General features: G+C 36.4%; 2 protein-coding genes across 3 annotated transcripts; both read left to right on the forward strand.

Moving 5' to 3' along the window:
* The first annotated feature begins 202 nt into the window (after positions 1–202).
* On the forward strand, positions 203–6941 carry LOC132300039 (methylthioribose kinase-like). Its single transcript, XM_059796966.1, has 6 exons — positions 203–687; positions 1334–1643; positions 3302–3476; positions 3595–3796; positions 5655–5869; positions 6358–6941. The coding sequence occupies exons 1-6, from the start codon at positions 496–498 to the stop codon at positions 6527–6529; spliced, it is 1266 nt and encodes a 421-aa protein (XP_059652949.1). The 5' UTR covers positions 203–495; the 3' UTR covers positions 6530–6941.
* A 937-nt stretch (positions 6942–7878) lies between these two features.
* LOC132300041 (methylthioribose kinase-like) lies at positions 7879–20955 on the forward strand. 2 transcript variants are annotated; one of them, XR_009480252.1, is made up of 7 exons: positions 7879–8280; positions 9382–9691; positions 10906–11080; positions 11179–11380; positions 18076–18290; positions 20524–20772; positions 20861–20955. XR_009480252.1 is itself a non-coding variant. In XM_059796968.1 (6 exons), exons 1-6 carry the CDS (start codon positions 8089–8091, stop codon positions 20693–20695), a joined length of 1266 nt encoding a protein of 421 aa, XP_059652951.1. In that variant the 5' UTR covers positions 7879–8088; the 3' UTR covers positions 20696–20955. The 2 variants fall into 2 exon arrangements, 1 of the variants encoding a protein (XP_059652951.1); XM_059796968.1 differs by having other exon boundaries at positions 20524–20955.
* The last annotated feature ends 242 nt before the right edge of the window (positions 20956–21197 follow it).

Here is a 21197-nt window from a genome sequence, read left to right on the forward strand (position 1 = left end):
AAAAGTTAAGAAAAAGTTCGATTTTTCCAATTTTAGAATTGACGAAAGCACTTAGGACTTGCAATTCCCACCAAAGTGGTGGAACGAAAAACCTAACCAAAGACTCTACAACCTTTGAATTCATGATGATGAGAACCACATAGAATTCTTCCCACCATTTACATGGAAAAATCATTTTCCATGTGCTTATGTATCCCTTACTAGGCATTCAACATCCTTATTTTCAACAAACTTTTTTGTTTTTGCAAGTTCCATCAAAATCAATCCAACAATAATAATACATGAGTTTTTATTATTAAACAGAGAGTATCAAATTACTATTCTAACTCCTCAAGTCCCACAAATTTGGCGAGTCATTCAAAAGCCGCCTCCTTTCGCTTTCAGACGAATTCCTTCCCACATTTCTCATGGCGGCCGCGGCGACCAAAAACTCTAATATAAACCCTGCCACCAATCGCCGTCCAATACAACCAGCGCCACCAATCTCCACCGCTAATGGCATCGACCGACGACGGTTTCCGGCCACTGGACGAGAAGTCCCTAATAGAGTACATAAAGGCCACGCCCTCTTTAGCTTCCAAGCTCGGCAATCACTTGGATGATTTGCAAATCAAAGAGGTCGGTGATGGCAATCTCAACTTCGTCTACATTGTTGTTGGGAAATCTGGTTCTTTCGTTATCAAACAGGTACCCATTTCTTTTTTATTTCAACTGATTTGCAGTTTTTTCCAGATTATGTAGTAAAGGAGATTTGATTTGCTGTATAAAAATTGTTGAGCTCTACCTTTGAATTGGTCGCGGAATGTGGATTGCTTGTATAAAGATCTATGTTTGCTTCTTATATTTTTTGACGGGTTTATAGTTATACCCAGTGTAGGCCAGTTTGTTTTTCTTTAATTCTATTTTAGGAATTTTAAATTTTATTTATTTAGGTGGTATGCGTTATATTATGAACATGAATACTGCATACTTGTCAGAATACCTGATTTATCTGGCTATTATTTCCAGTTATCAAGCAAAGGGTTGTGAGAGAATGCTGATATTTTAAACCATGGACTGAACCCTAAAAGGGTCTAAAGTGCAAGGATGATTTCTATTTGTAATCTGACCTAGATGAGAAGAATGGATGTATTACATTCACATGTTCTTAATCGTGATATATTTTAAACTCGCTAAATTTTAGAAGACATAGGTTTTGAAAGGATGAAATAGTATCTAAGTTGGTGATTTTTACAGATTGTGATCAGTTTATATTATGCATGATATTATCTATCAAGTGTTCGAACAGAGTAAATTGTTTTTTCATTGTCAACTCTGTTGCTGAACTGTGTAGGCTCTTCCATACATACGCTGCATAGGGGAATCATGGCCGATGACGAAAGAACGTGCTTACTTTGAGGCCACAGCACTAAAACAGCATGGTCATTTATGCCCTGATCATGTTCCAGAAGTTTATCATTTTGACCGGGCTATGTGTGTGATTGGTATGCATTACTTGGAGCCTCCACATATAATCTTGAGGAAAGGGTTGATTGCTGGAATTGAGTACCCATTGCTTGCGGAACACATTTCAGAATATATGGCAAGAACTCTTTTCTTCACATCACTTCTTCATCATACTACCACGGAGCACAAACGAGCAGGTGAAGAGTTGATATCATTTATGTGTTAATTGTTTCGATATTTCATATAAGTTCACATTTTAAGGCTTATTTATTCTCATTGAAATTAAAACAGTGGATTCAAAATGCATAATTTATATTTATTCTCGCTTTTCCTTAGAATGTCAGTGCCTGTTTCTAGATTATGAAAAACTAACTGCTTTTGGTCATCCATAAACATCTACCATATACACTAAAAGGGGAGAAGAGCCCTCAAAATGCTCCAAAAGTCATACTCTAAAGACCCTTTGTCACACACATGACTTCTGGACTTCCCCTAAACCTCTAGACTTCAATAAGTCTTTGGACTTCTACTAGACCTCTGGTCTGAGACTGACCTGACCTCGGACAAGGCCCTGACATTGAGGAGTCTATGGCAATTTCTATAATGTTATTATCTCGCTTTTACAACTTTGCCTTGATTTCCACCTAACCCTGGTATTTTAACCATATCTCATGTCATGCTTTTATGTGCTAGTCATAAACTTGAAGTCATGCCTACAAAATCTGCCTGACTCATGGACATCTATGCTCCCAATCCCCATTAAGAGATGTATAAAAATGGATATGCATCATACATGAAACCATAAAGATCTAAGAATCCCCTTTAAATGTAGTCTTGATCACTGGCATAAGCCTAAAAACCATCTGTCTTGCCTAGGAAAAACTATACAAAATGGTGTAGTGTCTGGAAACTAATAATTAATATCATACAATTGGTATTGGTTTGATAATTCTTCAAGTATAAAGAAAGAAGGAAACTTCCTTTTAGAAAGAAATTCTTAATCAACTTTAGAACTGCTAGAAAAAATTATTGAAGGCTTTTTCTTAAACTAATAGAATAGATATATTATAAAGGGAATATATATGTTTCGGCTGGGAAATTCTGGGTTGGGCCAAGCTAAGCTTGAGATCAATCTAATTTTTAATATGTGCCTGATCTGAAGCCAATTTAATCAGAATTCCCTGATCTGCCCCATTTATTATTCGGCACGTTGGGCCTTGCCTTACCTGGGCAAATTTGAGCCTTCTTAAGTTGGCACTTACATATTTTTAGTCCAAAGTACTGTGAATTTGAAGATGATTGTTCGCCAATACATGTTAATTAGAACCTTACATGAATTATATATATATATATATATATATATACATATATTTTCATTCTAACTCTATGTTAGCTTACAACTTCTTTTGAGACATAGGCTGCCATGTCTTTTTCCTAGAGTCAAATAATGTTCTTTCTTTTGATTCTATTGCTCTAGTATATTCTTGTGTCCAAATTATATCATTTCCCCGCACTCATTGGTCTTTATCGTCATGTTGCGCCTCCAAATTATTCTTGTGTCCAATCAATATCGTTTATCACACTCATTGATCTTTGTTGTAATGTTCCGGCTCAAAATTATTAGATCAAACCATTCTCACATTGTCTTCTATCGTTGCTGCGTAAATTTCTCGTTCAGATATTCTGTTCTAGTTAATGGTTGCTTCTTTTCTTTTCCCCTTTTTTATTTCAGAGAATCAATTTTTTTTTTCCACAGTAGTCCATGGAAGAATGGGTTAAAATTTTCCTCCTTATTGTAGATTCTTAACTGCATTGACACAATGGAATTCATGTTACTTTTAATGCTTTTTTGCAGTTTCTGAATTTTGTGGAAACATGGAGTTATGCCGGCACACTGCACAGGTTGTCTTTTCTGACCCTTATAAAGTATCTCAATATAACCATTGGACTTCCCCATATCTTGATCGTGATGCTGAGGCAGTTCGAGAGGATAATGCTTTGAAGCTTGAAGTTGCTGAGTTGAAATCCATGTAATGTGGTCATCTTAGTAGCATCTTTTATGATAATAATAACATTTCACTTTTCCGTTTGTTTAATGATATATTAGATGTGGGAGTATTTCTGATACTAGCGGGTAACATTGCATAGGTTCGGTGAGAGAGCGCAAGCCCTTATACATGGTGATCTCCATACTGGTTCTGTCATGGTTACTCATGATTCAACGCAAGTTATAGATCCAGAATTTGCTTACTATGGACCAATGGGGTTTGATATTGGAGCCTTTCTAGGAAACTTGATTCTGGCTTTCTTTGCACAAGATGGGCATGCAAATCAGGGCAATGACCGAAAAGTATGTCCTGCTTATTCATTTTGCATATTAATTATGTACTTTAGTTCTTAATTACAGAAAGAAAAAAAGAAGGAATATTTATTTTAGTTCTGGTGTTTCCAGTGTCCTAATTCTTCATGACCTGAGCTTTGACATTTTTTGCTGTTCTTTTCCTATTTTTTCGTGTCATGCTTATTTGACTCTGTTGTTTGGTTTTCTTCTTTCCCTTTCCTATTCTCTTTGTTGTAAATTATGTAAGCTATCCACCCCCTTAGTATCAAGGTATCTTGAATTGGCTCTTTTTTGGACCAATAGTCTTTCGACTATGACTTGTCCAATTATCTGGGATTATATGAATCTTCTTGTTTTTTTGACAATTTCTGACTGCAATAAAGTTCCAATGGGTCACTTGTTGGAAACATCCTAGCATCTGATAATTTTTTTTTGGGATTAATGGATTTATGTTCTGATTGGTTTGTTCATTCACATCACTTTAGCTGCCTGCTCGTTTATACTTCAAATGGAAAACATGTTCTTGATCTAAAGGGGGGAAAAAAAGCTTAACATACCACACCATGCTTTAAGCACATATGTATTTTCTAAATGGAATGTTATTCATTGTTCTTTTGTCTCCATGAAATATATCTGTTACTTTCTGGTTTGCAGAAATATTTGTTAGCCACCTAAATCATTTTACTTGTAATCTATAAAAATACTACACCACTTTCGGGAGACGACTACTAGTTTCCCAATTTTTTTTTGTTTAAAAAAAGGGGTTCCAATGTAAATTTAATACATATTATGGATTAATTAAAAAATAATAGAAATTTTAGAAAACACTTGTAAAAAAATATATAAATTTTAGTAAACAAAAACAATATTTATCTAGCACTAAACTGTAAATTGGTGATTACATTCATAATAATTTAGATAAAATACACAAAGATTATTTTCTCTCTCTCTCTCTCTCTCTATATATATTGATGTATCCCTGCCTGCCGTGTCCGTTCCGTGTCCTATTATTTTGAGATTTGTTGTATCCCTACGTCCGCGTCATGTTGTACCTGTTTCCGTGCCTGTATTCGCGCTTCTTAGTGTACCATCCCTGTGTATAAATGGTCCTGAAGTTAACGATCATATGTTGCCTAAAGCATCTGCTCAAGCAATGCAGGTTGCAAACAGCTAACTAGAAATGTTTCAGTAATGAATTCACTTTGGATTTGTTGCGGTAGCTTTATAAAAACCTGTTGCAGATTTTAAAGTGGAAGAATAAGGTGATAATATAGAGTTGAGTGAAAGTATGGAATAAAAGACATGAATATGCTTACTGCATAACAAAGACATATGAATGTGTAATTATTTTTTCTTTTAATTTACACACTTATTTACCATAAAAATATATATGTTTACTGCATATGGAATTGAAGGACTTCAACTTAATGTTTTTGTGGAGTACAATCTGGTATAGGGTGCAGCACTTGCTGACCCTGCTTTAATCACTGTGTGATTTGTAGTATGGTTTATTTCACATTGTTCTCTGGCATACTATTTTTTCCTGGGAGATGCTTCATTGTATGTCACTTTTTCTTAAAGAATCAAGATGCTAGTCATTTGACTAAATGAAATTACAAAGTAATAATTTATGACCTTCCTTGCATGTTTCATCTTTCCTTTTTTCTTTTTCTTTTTTTCTAAAAAAAAAAATTTCTTCATTTATATTCTGGATTTGGTTTGTTGAGAAACATGTGTGTGCTTCTAGGGTGTGTGTTTTATGAAATTAAGCTCATCATAGATGTTAATAATTTCTTTTGGCATTACTAGCGTCGAATATGATTACTTTTGTGCACAAATTATGATTAAAGAACATGTTTTCTTGCAGACATATAAAGATTGGATTTTGAGGACAATAGAAGACACTTGGAACCTCTTTCACAAAAAATTTACAGCTCTTTGGGATGAAAATAGAGATGGTTCTGGTGAGGCTTATCTTCCTGCAATTTATAATAACCCCGAGCTTCAGCTGCTTGTAAAACAGAAATTCATGAAAGATTTGTTCCATGATACTCTTGGATTTGGTGCTGCCAAAATGATAAGGTGAGATAGATTTTCTGCACTGTTGCCCTTTACACTTCTCCGTATCTTCTTTCAATTGTTAAAGATCGTGTATTTCCCTTTGCTTTTTTGGCTTTTATTTCCATTAATTTTTATCTTGGGATGCAAATGAACCATGCTGTGCCAAGGATTAGCTTGTTGAGCTCTATTCAGTTGAACTATAAGTGTTCATGCATGGGTCAAGATCAAGTTGAGCCTAACCACGACAGTTCAAGCTGAGCTTATTAGCCTCTCAGTGGGCTCCGTTGCTGACTAAACTCGGCTCAGTTAACCCGTAAAATGTATTTCAAAAGTGACTTTGTCAACAGTAATCAAAGTTTTTCATTTGTCTTGAACTGTGATTGGTGTTTAATAATCCGTTGCAGTGTTTATGTTGGATGATCCTACTATAGAATACTTCAGAATATCTTTATTCTGGATTTGATTGATAAAAAGCCTCAAGCAATGCTGTTTTATCGGTTGATTTGCAGGAGAATTGTAGGGGTAGCTCACGTCGAGGATTTTGAATCAATCACTGATGCTGGTATACGAGCAGATTGTGAGCGGCAGGCTCTAAACTTTGCCAAGGTGCTGCTGAAGAAAAGGCGAGAATTTCAGGCCATCAATGAAGTAGTTTCAGCCATTCAGAAACTCCAATCATGATAGTTTTCTTCGTAATATCAATAATTTACCACAAAATTTGGAATAGTTTGGTAAGAATAGATTGGTTGGCGAATCTATTTCACTCGGATTGGAATATATTTGGTGGTCTTGGAATTTGAATCTTCATGAAGGAAAGTCTGCTTCTTCTCATCAAACAGCTAGACAAATTCTTTGGAATGTGGTTGATACTCTTGGAGGCAAGGTGCAGGATCTTGTGGAGTTATTTTTCCCTCTGATCCTGGTGTTTAGTTCCTTTGTTATGCGATAGCTATTCCTGGTGTTTTTCTATGTTGTTGTTGTTGTTCTTTGGGTTTGTATTTCCGTTTGTTGGTTTTTTTTACTTCTTGTTTAGGCTTGTTAATTACTGGAAATGGTGTAATCTAGATGAGCTTTGTTGTTGGCTTGGGAGGTATGTCTTGTTTGTAATCTTCTTGTTTTTTGTTTTTGTTTTTCTAAATAATAGAAGTGTCGGCTTCAGGAAAAAAGAAGAAATTGTTTTTGGAAAAAAGAAGACGAAAACTTGAATATGATTAGCAAAGTTATATGCCATCTGTTTGGGATGCTTAATTAGAATAATAAGATATGTGTTTTTATGAAAAATTATTAGACTCGATAAAGTTGACCAAACCAAAACAAAATTTTTGGATTGATCAAAAATCAATTTAAGAAAAAAGGGATCAGATGGTTGTAATTAAGAAAGGCAAAGGAGATTCTTCCCGATGATTTTTAATGCATAAAATTAACAGAACCTGCGAAATCTAGGGTAGCACTTGTTGGTCGTCGTGTAATTTTTTTGGAAAATGATTCTGAGGCGGATTTGTTTAGTTCTGACCTAAAAAATAAAGTGGATGGAATCCACAATTGAGTTTAATTCAGTCCACCCATTCAAAGATAAAAAAACCTTTTAGACCAAGCAAATGGTCTAATTTTTTATTTTATTTAGATATATCATTACTTTTGTTAATATTATTATTTATAACCTTTGATTTCATCATTGTGTGATTCACATGAATCCCATTTTCATGAACCAAAGTAATCAGTGAATTCGTTACGTTATTTTCATGAAAATATCATTTTTTTATGCATTTACTAAAAATGAAAATAATCCAAGTATAATATAAGGCTATGTTTGGCATGCATGAAATTGAAATTATAATAGGTGAAATTTCAAAAAATGATAAAATTAGAGAAAAATAATTCAAAAATTTGAATTAAATATTTTTTAAATTTCATCGATACCAATTCCAATTTCAATTCCATTCCCATTTCTATTTTCCCAAACAATAGTAAACAGAAGTAATGTTCAAATTTGTTATTATTATTAACAAATTTGGAGAGTCATTACTCCCATTGTCCAAGAAAAGGTCCAGGTTCAATCTATCCCTAATTCCATTTCCCTAAACATTTTGGGACCCAATTGACTCATCTTTGGAATTTGATTCTCTCTCTTTCATAAGTACATTTCTCATGCCTCTTCCATTCCCAAAAGTCCTAAATAGTTAAGACCTGCCACACCCACCTCCGTCTGATACAAACAGCGCCACCAACCTCCACCGCTAATGGCGTCGGCGGACGACGGTTTCCGGCCACTGGACGAGAAGTCCCTCATAGAGTACATAAAGGCCACGCCTTCTTTATCTTCCAAGCTCGGCAACCACTTCGATGATTTGCAAGTCAAAGAAGTGGGTGATGGCAATCTCAACTTCGTCTACATCGTTGTTGGAGGCTCTGGTTCTTTTGTCATCAAGCAGGTAGGTACCCATTTGTTTTTTAAATGATTTTTCACATTATGTGGTAAAAGGGGATTTGATTCGCTGTATGAAGATTTTTGAGCTTTAGCTTTGAATTGGTTGTGGAATGTGGATTGCTAGTCTGTGTGATTTTTTGGTGGCTTAAGATTTCATTTTGATGTTACAAACAAACACATTTGGTTTTTAAATGATTTGCAGTTTTTCAGATTCTTTAGTAAAGAAGATTTTCTGTATAAAGATTGTTTAGCTTTACCTTTGAATTGGTTGTGGAATGTGGATTGCTATTTTGTGTAATTTTTTGGTGGCTTAAGAGTTCATTTTGATGTTACAACAAACCCATTTGTTTTTAAAAATGATTTGCAAGTTCAGATTCTGTAATAAAGTGGATTTGCTGTATAAGAATTGTTGATCTTTACTTTTGATATCGTTGTGGAATGTGGATTGCTAGTGTATGTGATATTGGGTAACCTAATAGTTCATTTTCAATGTTACAAACAACTATAAATAATTAAATATCTATGTTTGCTTATTATGGCTTTAGATGGGTTTATACCCAGTGTAAGCCAATTATTTTTCTATTTTAGGATTTTTTTTTTTTTTTTTTTTGGAGGTGGATCACAATATATTATGAACATGGATACTACACTATTGTTAAAATATCTGATTTATTTGCCACTGTTTCCTGTTATCAAGCAAAGTATTGTGAGATAATGCTGAAATTTTAAACCATGGACTGAACACTGAAAAAGGTGTAAAGCACAAGGATGATTTCTATTGTAATCTGGCCTGGCTAGGAAGAAAGGTTGTATTGCATTCACATGTTCTTTAATCACGATATATTTCAACTCGTAAAATTTTAAAGACATATGTTTGATCACAAAGAAAGGTATTTGGAAAGATGAAATTGTATCTATGCACTTAATATATCACTCTATTATGTTCCAAGATGGTGATTTTTATAGATTGTGTAATCAGTTTATATTCAGAATATGGACTTAGCTCAATTGATTCTTTAGGCCAGTTTGCATATTCGTGGCATCTAAGTGTTCTGACAGAGTATATTGTTTTTTGATTGTCAATTCTGGTTGCCGGATTGTGCAGGCTCTTCCATACATACGATGCATAGGGGAATCATGGCCAATGGCAAAGGAGCGTGCTTACTTTGAGGCTACAGCACTGAACGAGCATGGTCGTTTATGCCCTGGTCATGTTCCAGAAGTTTATCATTTTGACCGGGCTATGTGTTTGATTGGTATGCGTTATTTGGAGCCTCCACATATAATTTTGAGGAAAGGGTTGATTGCTGGACATGAGTACCCGTTGCTTGCAGAACACATGTCAGAATATATGGCAAGGACTCTTTTCTTCACATCCCTTCTTTATCGTACTACCACGGAGCACAAACGAGAAGGTGATCGGTTGCTTACTTATTTTCAGTTCATGATTTAAGGCTTACTTATTTTCATTGAAATTAAAAAAATTGGACTCCAAATGCATAATTTATATTTATTCTCGCCTTTCCTTAGCATGTCACTGTCTGTTTCTAGATTATGAAAAATTAACCACTTATGGACATCCATGACTGGTTGGTTGTTTACTTAGCTTGTGGTGCAAATGTGTTAAGCAAGCATTAGTTTTTTTAAACATCGGAACTCTGTGTACACTTGTATTGGGGTGGGAATCATGAAGATACTCAACTCCACATGATTCTTCAAGTGCCAACATTCACACAAATTAGGAAAGGTAAGTAACCTAGAATACTGTAGGTTTAGATTGAGTACTTGATAGCTTAGATGATTTAGATATTTTGTAATTGATCTTGTGAAATTGGAATTAGTTAGAAATTTGGAACAATGTTGAACTCATTTTTGTTTGATTTGGAAGTTGACTTGGATAACTTTTAACACGAGTTCTAAAGTGTTTTCAAAAGTGAACATGTGTCAATCGGCCTACAATACTCTAGAATAAGTTTTGTGTGAGTTGAGAACCAATACTAACATTGGTAAATGGTAATTGATGTTGAAATTTTGATCTATTTGCTTTTTTGGAGTCATAAACAATTATCTAACTTGAAATTTGGTGACTAGCTTTAATATTTCGAGAAATTAAGCTCACTAAGGTTCCGGCGATATATAGTATTCTTAATTCTTAGTTTGCTTGATCTTCAACTAAACACTAATGGTAGACCATCTACGTGAACGTGTGAGTCGTGAGTCAGAAGAATGCTGAGGCAAACCAGGGAGTTATTTACCAATACATAACCCTCCATAATGTTGTGTATTTGCACCTCAGATTTATTCTTGTGTCCAATTTATATCGTTTAATGCACTCATTGGTCTTTGTTGTAAAGTTGCACCTCAAAATTATTAGATCAAACTTTTCTCACAGTCTTCTACATTGTTATGTCAATTTGTCACTCATATATTCTGTTCTAGTTATACACTTTCTCGAAGTGGTTTCTTTTCTTTTCTTTTTCTTCTTTTTTTTCTTTTAATTTTCAGATGGTCAACTTTTTTGTTTCCGTGAGTAATTCATGGAAAGACGGGTTAAAATTTTTCTCCTTATTGTAGATTCTTAACTGCATTAACACACTTGAATTCATGTAACTTTTAATGCTTTATGCAGTTGCTGAATTTTGCGGAAATGTGGAGTTATGCAGGCTCACTGAGCAGGTTGTGTTTTCTGATCCTTATAAAGTATCTCAATATAACCATTGGACCTCCCCATATCTTGATCATGATGCTGAGGCAGTTCGGGAGGATAATGCTTTGAAACTTGAAGTTGCTGAGTTGAAATCCATGTAATGTGGCCATCTTGGTAGCAGATTTTTTATGATATTTGTAACATTTCACTTTTCAGTTTGAGCTATTTCTGATACTATTTGGTTATATTCCGCAGGTTCTGTGAGAGAGCGCAAGCCCTTGTACATGGTGATCTCCATACTGGTTCTGTCATGGTTACTCATGATTCAACCCAAGTTATAGATCCAGAATTTGCTTTCTATGGACCAATGGGGTTTGATATTGGAGCCTTTCTAGGAAACTTGATTCTGGCTTTCTTTGCCCAAGATGGACATGCAAATCAGAGCAATGACCGAAAAGTATGTCCTGGTTATTCATTTTGCATATTAATTATATATTTTAGTTCTTACTTACGGGAAAAGGAGAAGAAGAAGAAGAAGAAGTATTAAGGCATATTTTATTTAGTTCTGGTTTTTGCAGTGTTCTAATTCTTTATGACCTGAGCTTTGACATCCTGTGCAGGGTTTTTTTTTTTTTTTTTTTTTTTTTTTTTTTTTTTTTTTTTTTTGTCATGCTTATTTGACTGTATAGTTTGGTTTTCTTCTTTTCCTTTCCTTTTTCTCTTTGTTTTGAACTATGTAAGTTATCCACCACTTTATTATTAAGGTATCTGATGATTTTGAATTTGCTCTTCTGGAGACCAATAGTCTTTCGATTATGACTTGTCCAACTATCTGGGATTTATATGGATCTTCTTGTCTTTTGACAATTTCCGACAGCTATAAGTTCCAATGGGTCACTTTTTGGAAACATCCTATCATCTGATGAAAAGAAGTTTGGGATCTTAGGTTTTATGTTCTGATTGGTTTATTCTTTCACATTACTGTAGCCACGTATTGTTTTATACATCAAATGGAAACCATGTTCTTGGCCTAAAGGAAGGGGAAAAAAAAAGCTTCACATTCCACATTGTGTTTTAAGCACGTATGATATTTTCTAAATGGAAAAGCTATTCATTGTTCTTTTGTCTCAATAAGATATATCTGTTACTTCGCTGTTTGCGGAAATCTTTGTTGGCATCCTACACCAATCTCATGATTTCTCTGTCAGCATATAACTCTCAAGTATCTTGCATTTAATCTATCATGTAGGAAGCACAATATTTTCTAAATGGAATGTTATTCATTGTTCTTTTGTCTCGATAAGATATATCTGTTACTTTGTTTTTTTTTTTGATAAGTAGATTTTATAAAAAGTGCTTAATGGGGAGCGAAACCCAAAGAAACAAAAGGCCACAAAAAGCTTCAAGCCTTTAAAGGGTCTAAAAAATAACAATCTCATCAATAGAACGATAATCTCTCCCGGAAACCCAACAAAAGAGAGTGGAAATAATGGAGAACTTGAGCACAAAAATAGGCTTCTCCTTTCCCTCGAAGTATCTCCGATTCCTCTCGAGCCAAATGCACCACCAAATACAAAGAGGCGTAGCCCTCCAAGCATCCTGAATAAGAGCCCCCACTAGGACACCCCTCCAAACCTCAATCAACCCTTGAGAAGAAGATGGCATAACCCAAGGGACCCCAAATAAACCAATCATCAAATCCCAATAGTCTCTAGCCATGTTGCAATGCAACAAAAGGTGATCAACGGTCTCCTCTTTGTGCAAGCACAAGAAACAACGATTGACAATCACTTGATTCCTCCTCCTTAAATTATCCTGGATTAAAATCCTACCCAAGACCGAAGTCCAAGCAAAGAAGGCCTCCTTACGGGGAGCCTTGGAGCGCCAAATAGACTTCCACGGAAAAGGACCTCCATCACCAACAGAAAGGCACCTAAAAAAGACCTCACCTCGAACCTATCCTGAGAATTAGGACTCCAAATCCAACAATCAGAATCCCCATGAGAAATCACCTGGCGATACAGTAACTCCAAAAAACGAGTGACCTCCTCAATCTCCCAATCCTGAAAATGCCTCCTAAACTGCACATCTCAAGTTAGTCTTTCGTTATCAAGATGATAATAGTCAACCACCCGGGCCTGCCTATGAGAAGCAATCCTATAGAGCCGTGGGAAAGAAAGAGCAAGGGGAAACTCTCCACACCAAAGGTCCTCCCAAAATCTGATCCTCCTATCATATCTGATCCGAAAACGAACATGCTTGCTAAAGGCGTCCCACCTCTTTAGGATGCAAGTCCAAACCCCACCCCCCTAGGACCACGCACCTCAAGGGAGCTCCACCCTCCACTACTCTCCCCAAATTTGCTAGCCATAACTCTCCTCCAGAGCCAATGCCTCTCTACCCCAAATCTCCAAAGCTATTTCCCAAGAAGGCCCTATTGAAAGGCAACAACCTTCTAATCCCTAGACCTCCATTCCGTAAAGGACAGCAAACTTGCTCCCAGCGAACTAGATGATACTTAAACTCCTCTCCTCTTCCCCCCCAAAGAAAATTACGCTGCAAACTCTCAATTCTCTAAGCCACAGACGAAGGAATCTGAAAGAGAGAGATGAAATAAGTTGGGAGGCAAAAAAGGGTGCTCTTAATCAGAGTGACCCTTCCCCCCTTGGAGAGGTACTGTTTCTTCCAACCCGCTAGCCTCTTCTCAAATCTATCCACCACCGGATCCCAGATCCCCACACATCTCGAAGAGGCTCCCAAAGGTAAACCTAAGTAAGAAATGGGGAACGATCCAGTGCGACATCCAAGGATTTGAGCAAACATCTCAATATCAGGAACCTCCCCAACCGGCACTAAAACACTCTTTCCGACATTCACCTTAAGCACAGAGACAACTTGGAACCAAACTAAAACGCATCTCAAATGTCTTAGCTGGGACGCATCGGCATCACAAAGAACTAAGGTATCATCTGCAAACATCAAGTGGGAGATCTCCAATTGACTAGCAACATCTTTACCCACCCGAAAGCCTCTTAAAAAGCCAAGCTCAACAACCTTTTTCAACAATCTGCTGAGTGCCTCCATCACAAAAAGGAAAAGAAAAGGGGACAGTGGATCCTCCCATCTCAAGCCCCTCGAACTAAAGAAAAATCTCATCGGAGCTCCGTTCACAAGGATAGAGAAGCGAGCACTAGAGATACAAAAAAGAATCCATCTTCTCTACCGGTTCCCGAACCCTATCCTCTCCATCAAATAAATGAGAAAGCTCCAACTCACATGGTCGTACGCCTTCTCAATGTCTAGCTTGCAAACAACACCCGGAACCCCACTGCTCAACCTGGAGTCCACACATTCACTGGCAATAAGAACTGAATCCAAAGTCTGACGACCTCCCACAAAAGCATTCTGAGAGTCCGAGATGACACCATCTAGGACGAAAATCCATAACATCAAACGCTCCTCCCTTTTTCGGAATGAGAGCAATGAAAATGGCATTTAAACTCTTCTCAAAAGAGCCATGAGCATGGAAAGCGTGAAAAGAACCCATCACATCTTTTTTGACCACCTCCCAGCACTCCAAAAGGAAACGCATTGAAAACCCATCAGGACTTGGGGCTTTATCCTTGTTACAGCTCTTCAAAGCAGACACAACTTCCTCTTCAGAGAAAGGCACTTCCAGAATGGAACATTCCTCACTCGAAATAGAGTCAAAATGAAGCCCGTCCAGCAAAGGTCTCCAACCATTCGGTTCGGTAAACTACATAGAAAAGAAATCAGTAAAACCCTTACATATCTCCTCCTCCTTACAAAAAACCTCCCCATCCACCCGAATCCTCCCAATATGGTTGCTCCTTCTATGAGCGTTGGCAAGTCTATGAAAAAATTTCGTATTATTGTCCCCTTCCTTGAGCCACAAAGCTCTAGACTTTTGCCTCCATGAGATTTCTTCCAAGACAACAATCTCCGCAAACTCTGCCCGACACTTTACCCTCCTACTTTTGAAGGAGTCTGCCAAAGTGCCCTGACCTTCCAAACGATCAATATCAACAATCTCAGCAAAAAACCCGATTCTTTCTCCACACTAGATTATCGAAATCCTCTTTGTTCCAAACCTTAAGATCATTCTTCAAAAACCGCAGCTTACCTGCGAGAGAGTGACTAGGGGTGCCTGCCACACAATACCCCATCCACCAAGAACGAACTCGCTCCAAAAACCCCTCCGCCCGCAGCCACATGTTCTCAAATCAAAAAGGGGATCTTCTGTTACGCAGCCCACCACAATCCAACATCAACGGAACATTGTTTTGATAAAGGGCGAGCCAAAGTGGCCTGAACAACATCCGAAAAGTGCTCCTTCCAATCGCTTGACACAAGGAATCTATCAAGTCGAGAGAGGGTAGGAGGAGAACGATCACTGGACCAAGTGAAAGGCCCACCCACCAAAGGCAAATCAATCAATCTAAAAACGTCAATGAACTCCGAAAAAGATTCCATATCAACTGTCCACCTACCTCCCATCGATCGCTCAAAAGGAGAACGAACAACATTAAAATTCCCGCCAATACACCAAGGCAGTGACAACCCTTATGAACCTCTCCCAACTCCCAAAGCAAATGACGATCACTATCCTCATTAGGATCATAAATGCCAGAGAACACCCAACAGAAATCATCCTCCACCATAGAGAAAATGCAGGAAACAGAGAAAATCCCAACCTGAGACGCGAACCTAGAGACCCACCGGTTATCCCACATCACAAGAACACCCCCCACAGAGCCAATTGCATCAAAAGCAAACCACTCCACAAATCCCCCCCCCCCCCCCCCCCCCCCCCCCTCTCTGACGAATAACCGCCTTCACCACTTTTCTTCTAACTGGGTCATTGAGACCCCGGACATTCCATGAAAGAATTTGTAGCTTCATAGAGACAACAGAATTGACAGTCTTTCCCCTTCCTTGTCCACCCCTCTCCCTAGAACCCTTTCTCCTTCTTTCGTAAGTGACAAGTGCCGTTGGGCTCGACACGCCCCTCCTCTTCCCCCATTGGAAAATTTCCTCTCTTCCCCCTACAACCCATTCTTTCCATCTGCTGAGCATTCAGAATCTCAAGAAGCAAGTTAGTCGCCTCCTCCATTCTGTCTTCAAAAGAGACTCCCAACAAAGAGCCAATCTCAACACCTTTCTCCCTCATCCAATCCTCCTCCACATCAGTCATCCCTGCTTCAAAAACATTCCCAGCAACAAAATCCTCTTCCGGCCGAACAACAGCCAAAGGAGCAAAAACATCAAAATCTGTCTCACTGCCATTCCACTGAATCAACCCCAAATCCTCATTAACAGAAGAAACTGACCCACCATCAACATCCTCAAAAATCGATGGAGGAGGTGAGCAGGAAACTAGCAAGATCCCACATTCCTCTGCAGACAAAGGCCCAATCGATCCACCTTGAAAGCCTTTCAAGGCTAAATGAGTCCGCAACTCACTCAACAACACAGCCGCAGAAGCATCATCCAACCGAATTTTCACATCACGTCCCACATAGACTGTGACATTCTCACCCTTCCGAACCACCGGTCGAGAAGATCCCAACCCCTCCACCTGAAAGCCCCCAAACAACACCTTCTGCCCAATCTCCAAACCATCTCCCAAAGCCAATGAAACAAAGGACACTGGCCTCATCGAACTCTTAGAGCCAATCCTCAACAATCCAGAAGATGAAGACGGGGTAGAAGAAGAAGGAACACAAGACGAAGAGCTTTTCAAAGAGTCCAACTTGTTAGCCACCTAAATTATTTAACTTATAAATCTATAAAAATCCTACACCAATTTTATGATTTCTCTTTGTCAGCATATTTCTCTCAAGTGTCTTGCATTTGATCTATCATCTAGGTAGCACATACACTCCTCTAGGAATGCCATGGCCATGTCAGACACGGTTTGACCCGGACACTTGTGGGACATGGCTGGACGCGTGTCCAACATGGCCAGACTTGACCTGCAATTTGAATATTCTCTTCTCTTAGTTGACACGCTATGGCAGACAATGGACACAGCGGGGACATGTTTGGGACACTTTCAAGAGATGGCAACTAAGTTTCGCGATTATTTTTCTTTTTAAAAAAAAATGGAGTTCCAATGTCATTTTAAAACATATGATGGGTTGCTTAGAAAAGTAATATAAAATTTTAGAAAACGGTATCTATCCAGCACTAAACTTAAATTAGTGATTACGTTCATAATAATCTAGATAAAATAAGCAAAGATGATTTTCTATAATATAATAATATATTATATTATTATTCTTTTTTATGTATCCTTGCAGTGTCCATATCTTAATTTTTTTGAGATTTGTCACATTCCTGTGTCCAAATCATGTCATAATTGTGATCTGTATTCATGCTTCTTGGTATATAAACACTTGTGTATAAATAGTCCAGAAGTTATAAATGCTCATATGCAGGTTGCAAACAGCTTTTTTTTTTTTATTCGTTTCATTTTCCCCTCTTTTGGATATCTGAATCGAGCATTAAGAACTAGAAACATTTCAGTGATATGAATTCAATTTGGATTTGTTGCCGTGGCTTTTTAAAAACCAGTTGCAGGTTTTAAAGTTTAAGAATAAGATGATAATATATAGTTGAGTGAAAATACGGAATCAATGAAATATGAATATGTTTACTGCATATGAAAATGAAGGACTTCAGCTGAATGTTGTGGTGGAGTACAATTTGATATAGGCTGCAGCACTTGCTGACCATGCTTTAATCACTGTACTTTAAGAGGAAAACGAAGTATGGTTTATATGACATTGTTCTCTGGCATATTATTTTTTCTGGGAGATGCTTTATTTGTAGGTCACTTTTTTCTTAAAGAAATCAAGATACTAGTCATTTGAGTAGATGAAATGCAAAATAATATTTATTGCCGTCCTTGCATGTTTCATTTTTAAAAAATAAATTAGTTTATTCATTTATATTCTTGATTTGGTTTGTTGAGAATCATTTGAGTGTTTTTTGGTGTGCGTGCGTGTGTGTGTGTGTTTTTTTAAATTAAACTTATCGTAGATATTAATACTTTCTTTTGGCATTACCAGTGTTGTATATGATTTCTTTTCTGTGCAAATTATGATTAAAGAACATGTTTTCTTGCAGACATATAAAGAGTGGATTCTGAGGTCAATAGAAGACACATGGAATCTGTTTGAAAAAAAATTTACTGCTCTTTGGGATGAACACAGAGATGGCTCCGGCGAGGCTTATCTTTCAGAAATTTATAATAACCCTGAGCTTCAGCAGCTTGTTAAACAGACATTCATGAAAGGTTTACTCCAAGATACTCTTGGATTTGGAGCCGCCAAAATGATAAGGTGAGATTGTTTCCCTTTATACTTCTCCATATTTTTCTTTCAATTGTTAAAGATACTTCCTTTCCCCTTTGCTTTTTTGGCTTTTCTTTCCATTACTTTTTAGCTTGTGATGCAAATGAACCTTGCCGCCCAAGGATTAGCTTGTTGAGCTCTATTCAGTTGAAACTAAAGGTGTTCGTGTTGGCTCAAGATCAAGACATGTTCCATGCTTTTGAAGATGTTTCCGTCACACAACAGTATTGCCAAGTGGCGATACTTTTGTAGGTCAATGCATTGAACCTAACTAAATCACTCATAAAAGCCGTTATAGATGGTAACACCCATTATGGACCATTACGTACCAACAAACTCTTACATGCCATTACAGTGCTATAATGGTAGTTTTGATGAGTGAGGTTCTATAAATCTCGTTTCTAGCACTACTTTATACAAAATTTATTTTATTTTTCACCATTTCAGCTTCTAAACCCAACAAGAATGCACACTAATACTAGGTAATTGTTAGGACCAATTAATAATCAAATATTGTAAAATCATTAATTAATAAACTAGTCTACTGCTACTAGTTTATTAGATGCATTGGTTAGTACTTTTTAGTAAATACTTAATATTCAATTTATAATTTAGTATATATGAGAAAAATCAAGTACTGCAATATTATTTTAACAGATTCCTAATATGATTAAGTAGAATAAAATTATTTCCTATATACACACACACACACTGATGTAATAGGACTAATAGCATCAATTACTATATAAACTTCTTATGGGTCCCATAACTCTCAAGGACATGTCAAATTTGGTTGATTACCCTCTAAAAAAAAGTAAATTTAAAATTGATTACCCTCTCAAAAAAGGTGGATTTAGAATTGATTACTTCAATGTTATTCTTATAAACTCCCATATAAGGCTCATTTATCGCCGAAGAAGCTCTTTTTAAAAAAAAAAAAATGCTGTAGTTTTATTTTTGTGGGACTAATGAATACATATGAATTGATATATAAACTTTTCATGGGTCCCCCAACTCTTAGGGTGCATATTTGGCTAATTACTCTAAAAAAAAGTGGAATTTAGAAATTATTGATGTTTAACGTTCAAAGTGCATTATCAAAATGTGTTTAATGCAATTTTCTGTGGACAAATAATTTTGATGAAACCTTTTAACTAATCTATTATAGAAAATTTCCTTAGGTGTTGTTTGATAACTCAATTTAGTATTTCATTTAGAACAAATTAAGTTTTTATTCAAGTGCTTTTGGTAACGCAATATGGATACCACTTAAAAGCGACACTTAAAATGGGATAAAATTTTAAGTCAATGAGACTTCTTTTATGACCAAACACTTGAAATTTAAAAAATTATCTAAGAAATTCTCTATTTATTAGCACTTAAAATTTAGCTCTTAAAATTTTTGTTGCTTAATTTTCAGTTTTGTGCCTTAGTGTTTAGAGTAATTCTGTTCTAAATTTTGATGAAAACCGTTCAATTTAATGTTTTCATTAATTTGCTAAATGTTGTATCCAAAAATTTTGGTCGGCTAACATTTTTTCATCTATTGCCATGTAGATATATATTTTTTTCTTAAAAAGTGATTATATAGTTGGAACTATGAAACTCAAAGGACATTTTTGGTTAGTAAACCTGTTTAAATTTTTCCTGAAATTCATGTTATGCCATGAAAACTATAGATGATCATCATTGTTTTTTTGGTTAGTAATGATCATTATTATTATTACTGCGTGTTGTTTCCACTGTTCTGTATCAGCTACCAAAGTCCGTCATTCTGATATTCTTATGGCATGATCTCCTTTTCAATATACAGGATCTGCTTTCATTGTAATAGTTTTTTTAGATCAAGTTTTAAATGTGTTACAAGAATTTATATGCATGTCATTAACAAACTCTTACCGGACATTATTTTAAATTTGAAATATGTATCTTTTCCTTTGGGTGGCAAACAAAGAGTAATATGGATTAGTTTTTTTTTATACACGTGCCATATTAACTCAATTTAATGTGTGATGGTCGAATGTGAAATTCGAACTTAGCTTCCATACTGATTGATAGCCGACAAGCGGAGAAGCCTATTCCTAACTCAATTGATTTTCTGCAGTTTTTATGTTGGATAATCCGACTAACTTTTATTCTATAGAATACTTTAGAATATCTTTCTTCTGGAGTAGATTGATAAAAAGCCTCAAGCAATTATGTTTTATCTGTTGATTTGCAGGAGAATTGTTGGGGTAGCTCATGTCGAGGATTTTGAATCAATCACCGATGCTGGTGTACGAGCAGATTGTGAGCGGCGGGCTCTAAACTGCGCCAAGATGCTGCTGAAGAAAAGGCGAGAATTTCAGGCTATCAATGAAGTTGTTTCAGCCATTCAGCAAATCCATTCATGATAATGTTCTTCGTAATATCGATTATTTGGCATGAATTTTGGGTTCTCCCAGATAAGCTTCAGCATTTTTATGTATCGGTAAATTGCTTGCTTCAATTATTGTCACCTTTTTTGTGTTTAAATGATATTGTAAGATTTGCTGTTTGTACTGTTATCTTCATTACAGGGTGCAGGTGTCACGGGGTTTAACTATAATTTGATTTGTTTACCAATAGCCATGTAAGTGGTATTAATCAACATTAAAAGTTTTTTGGTTTTTAATGATTTCCTTAGATAGCAATTGTAATAAATAGCTATTAGAATAGTTTATTAATTTAGACATTTGTTTTGCTTCATGGTGATGGTAAATCACTAGTCCAACAATTTATTCAGTTCATTTAGCCATAAGTAGACATGTCTGGTTCTTATACATGGCCTTGGAGTCACTCTAGAGTCGGTAAAACTGTTCCAACAGCTGAACAAAGTAGATGGCACTGGCACTCTAGCCAGTTCTCATCTTCTTG

The sequence above is a fragment of the Cornus florida genome, unplaced genomic scaffold, assembly GCF_030987335.1.
Source record: "Cornus florida cultivar Cherokee Brave unplaced genomic scaffold, ASM3098733v1 CherokeeBrave_3.0.0_Hap2_Chr03, whole genome shotgun sequence".
Classification (NCBI taxonomy): Eukaryota; Viridiplantae; Streptophyta; class Magnoliopsida; order Cornales; family Cornaceae; genus Cornus; species Cornus florida.

Bases quoted from the DNA above. Each gene is read 5' to 3' on its own strand.
- LOC132300039 (XM_059796966.1), top strand. From the start codon at position 496: ATGGCATCGACCGACGACGGTTTCCGGCCACTGGACGAGAAGTCCCTA. The intron at 688-1,333 runs GTACCCATTTCT...TGAACTGTGTAG, and splicing joins GTTCTTTCGTTATCAAACAG to GCTCTTCCATACATACGCTG. The intron at 3,797-5,654 runs GTATGTCCTGCT...GTTTTCTTGCAG, and splicing joins ATCAGGGCAATGACCGAAAA to ACATATAAAGATTGGATTTT.
- LOC132300041 (XM_059796968.1), top strand. From the start codon at position 8,089: ATGGCGTCGGCGGACGACGGTTTCCGGCCACTGGACGAGAAGTCCCTC. The intron at 9,692-10,905 runs GTGATCGGTTGC...TGCTTTATGCAG, and splicing joins CACGGAGCACAAACGAGAAG to TTGCTGAATTTTGCGGAAAT. The intron at 11,381-18,075 runs GTATGTCCTGGT...GTTTTCTTGCAG, and splicing joins ATCAGAGCAATGACCGAAAA to ACATATAAAGAGTGGATTCT.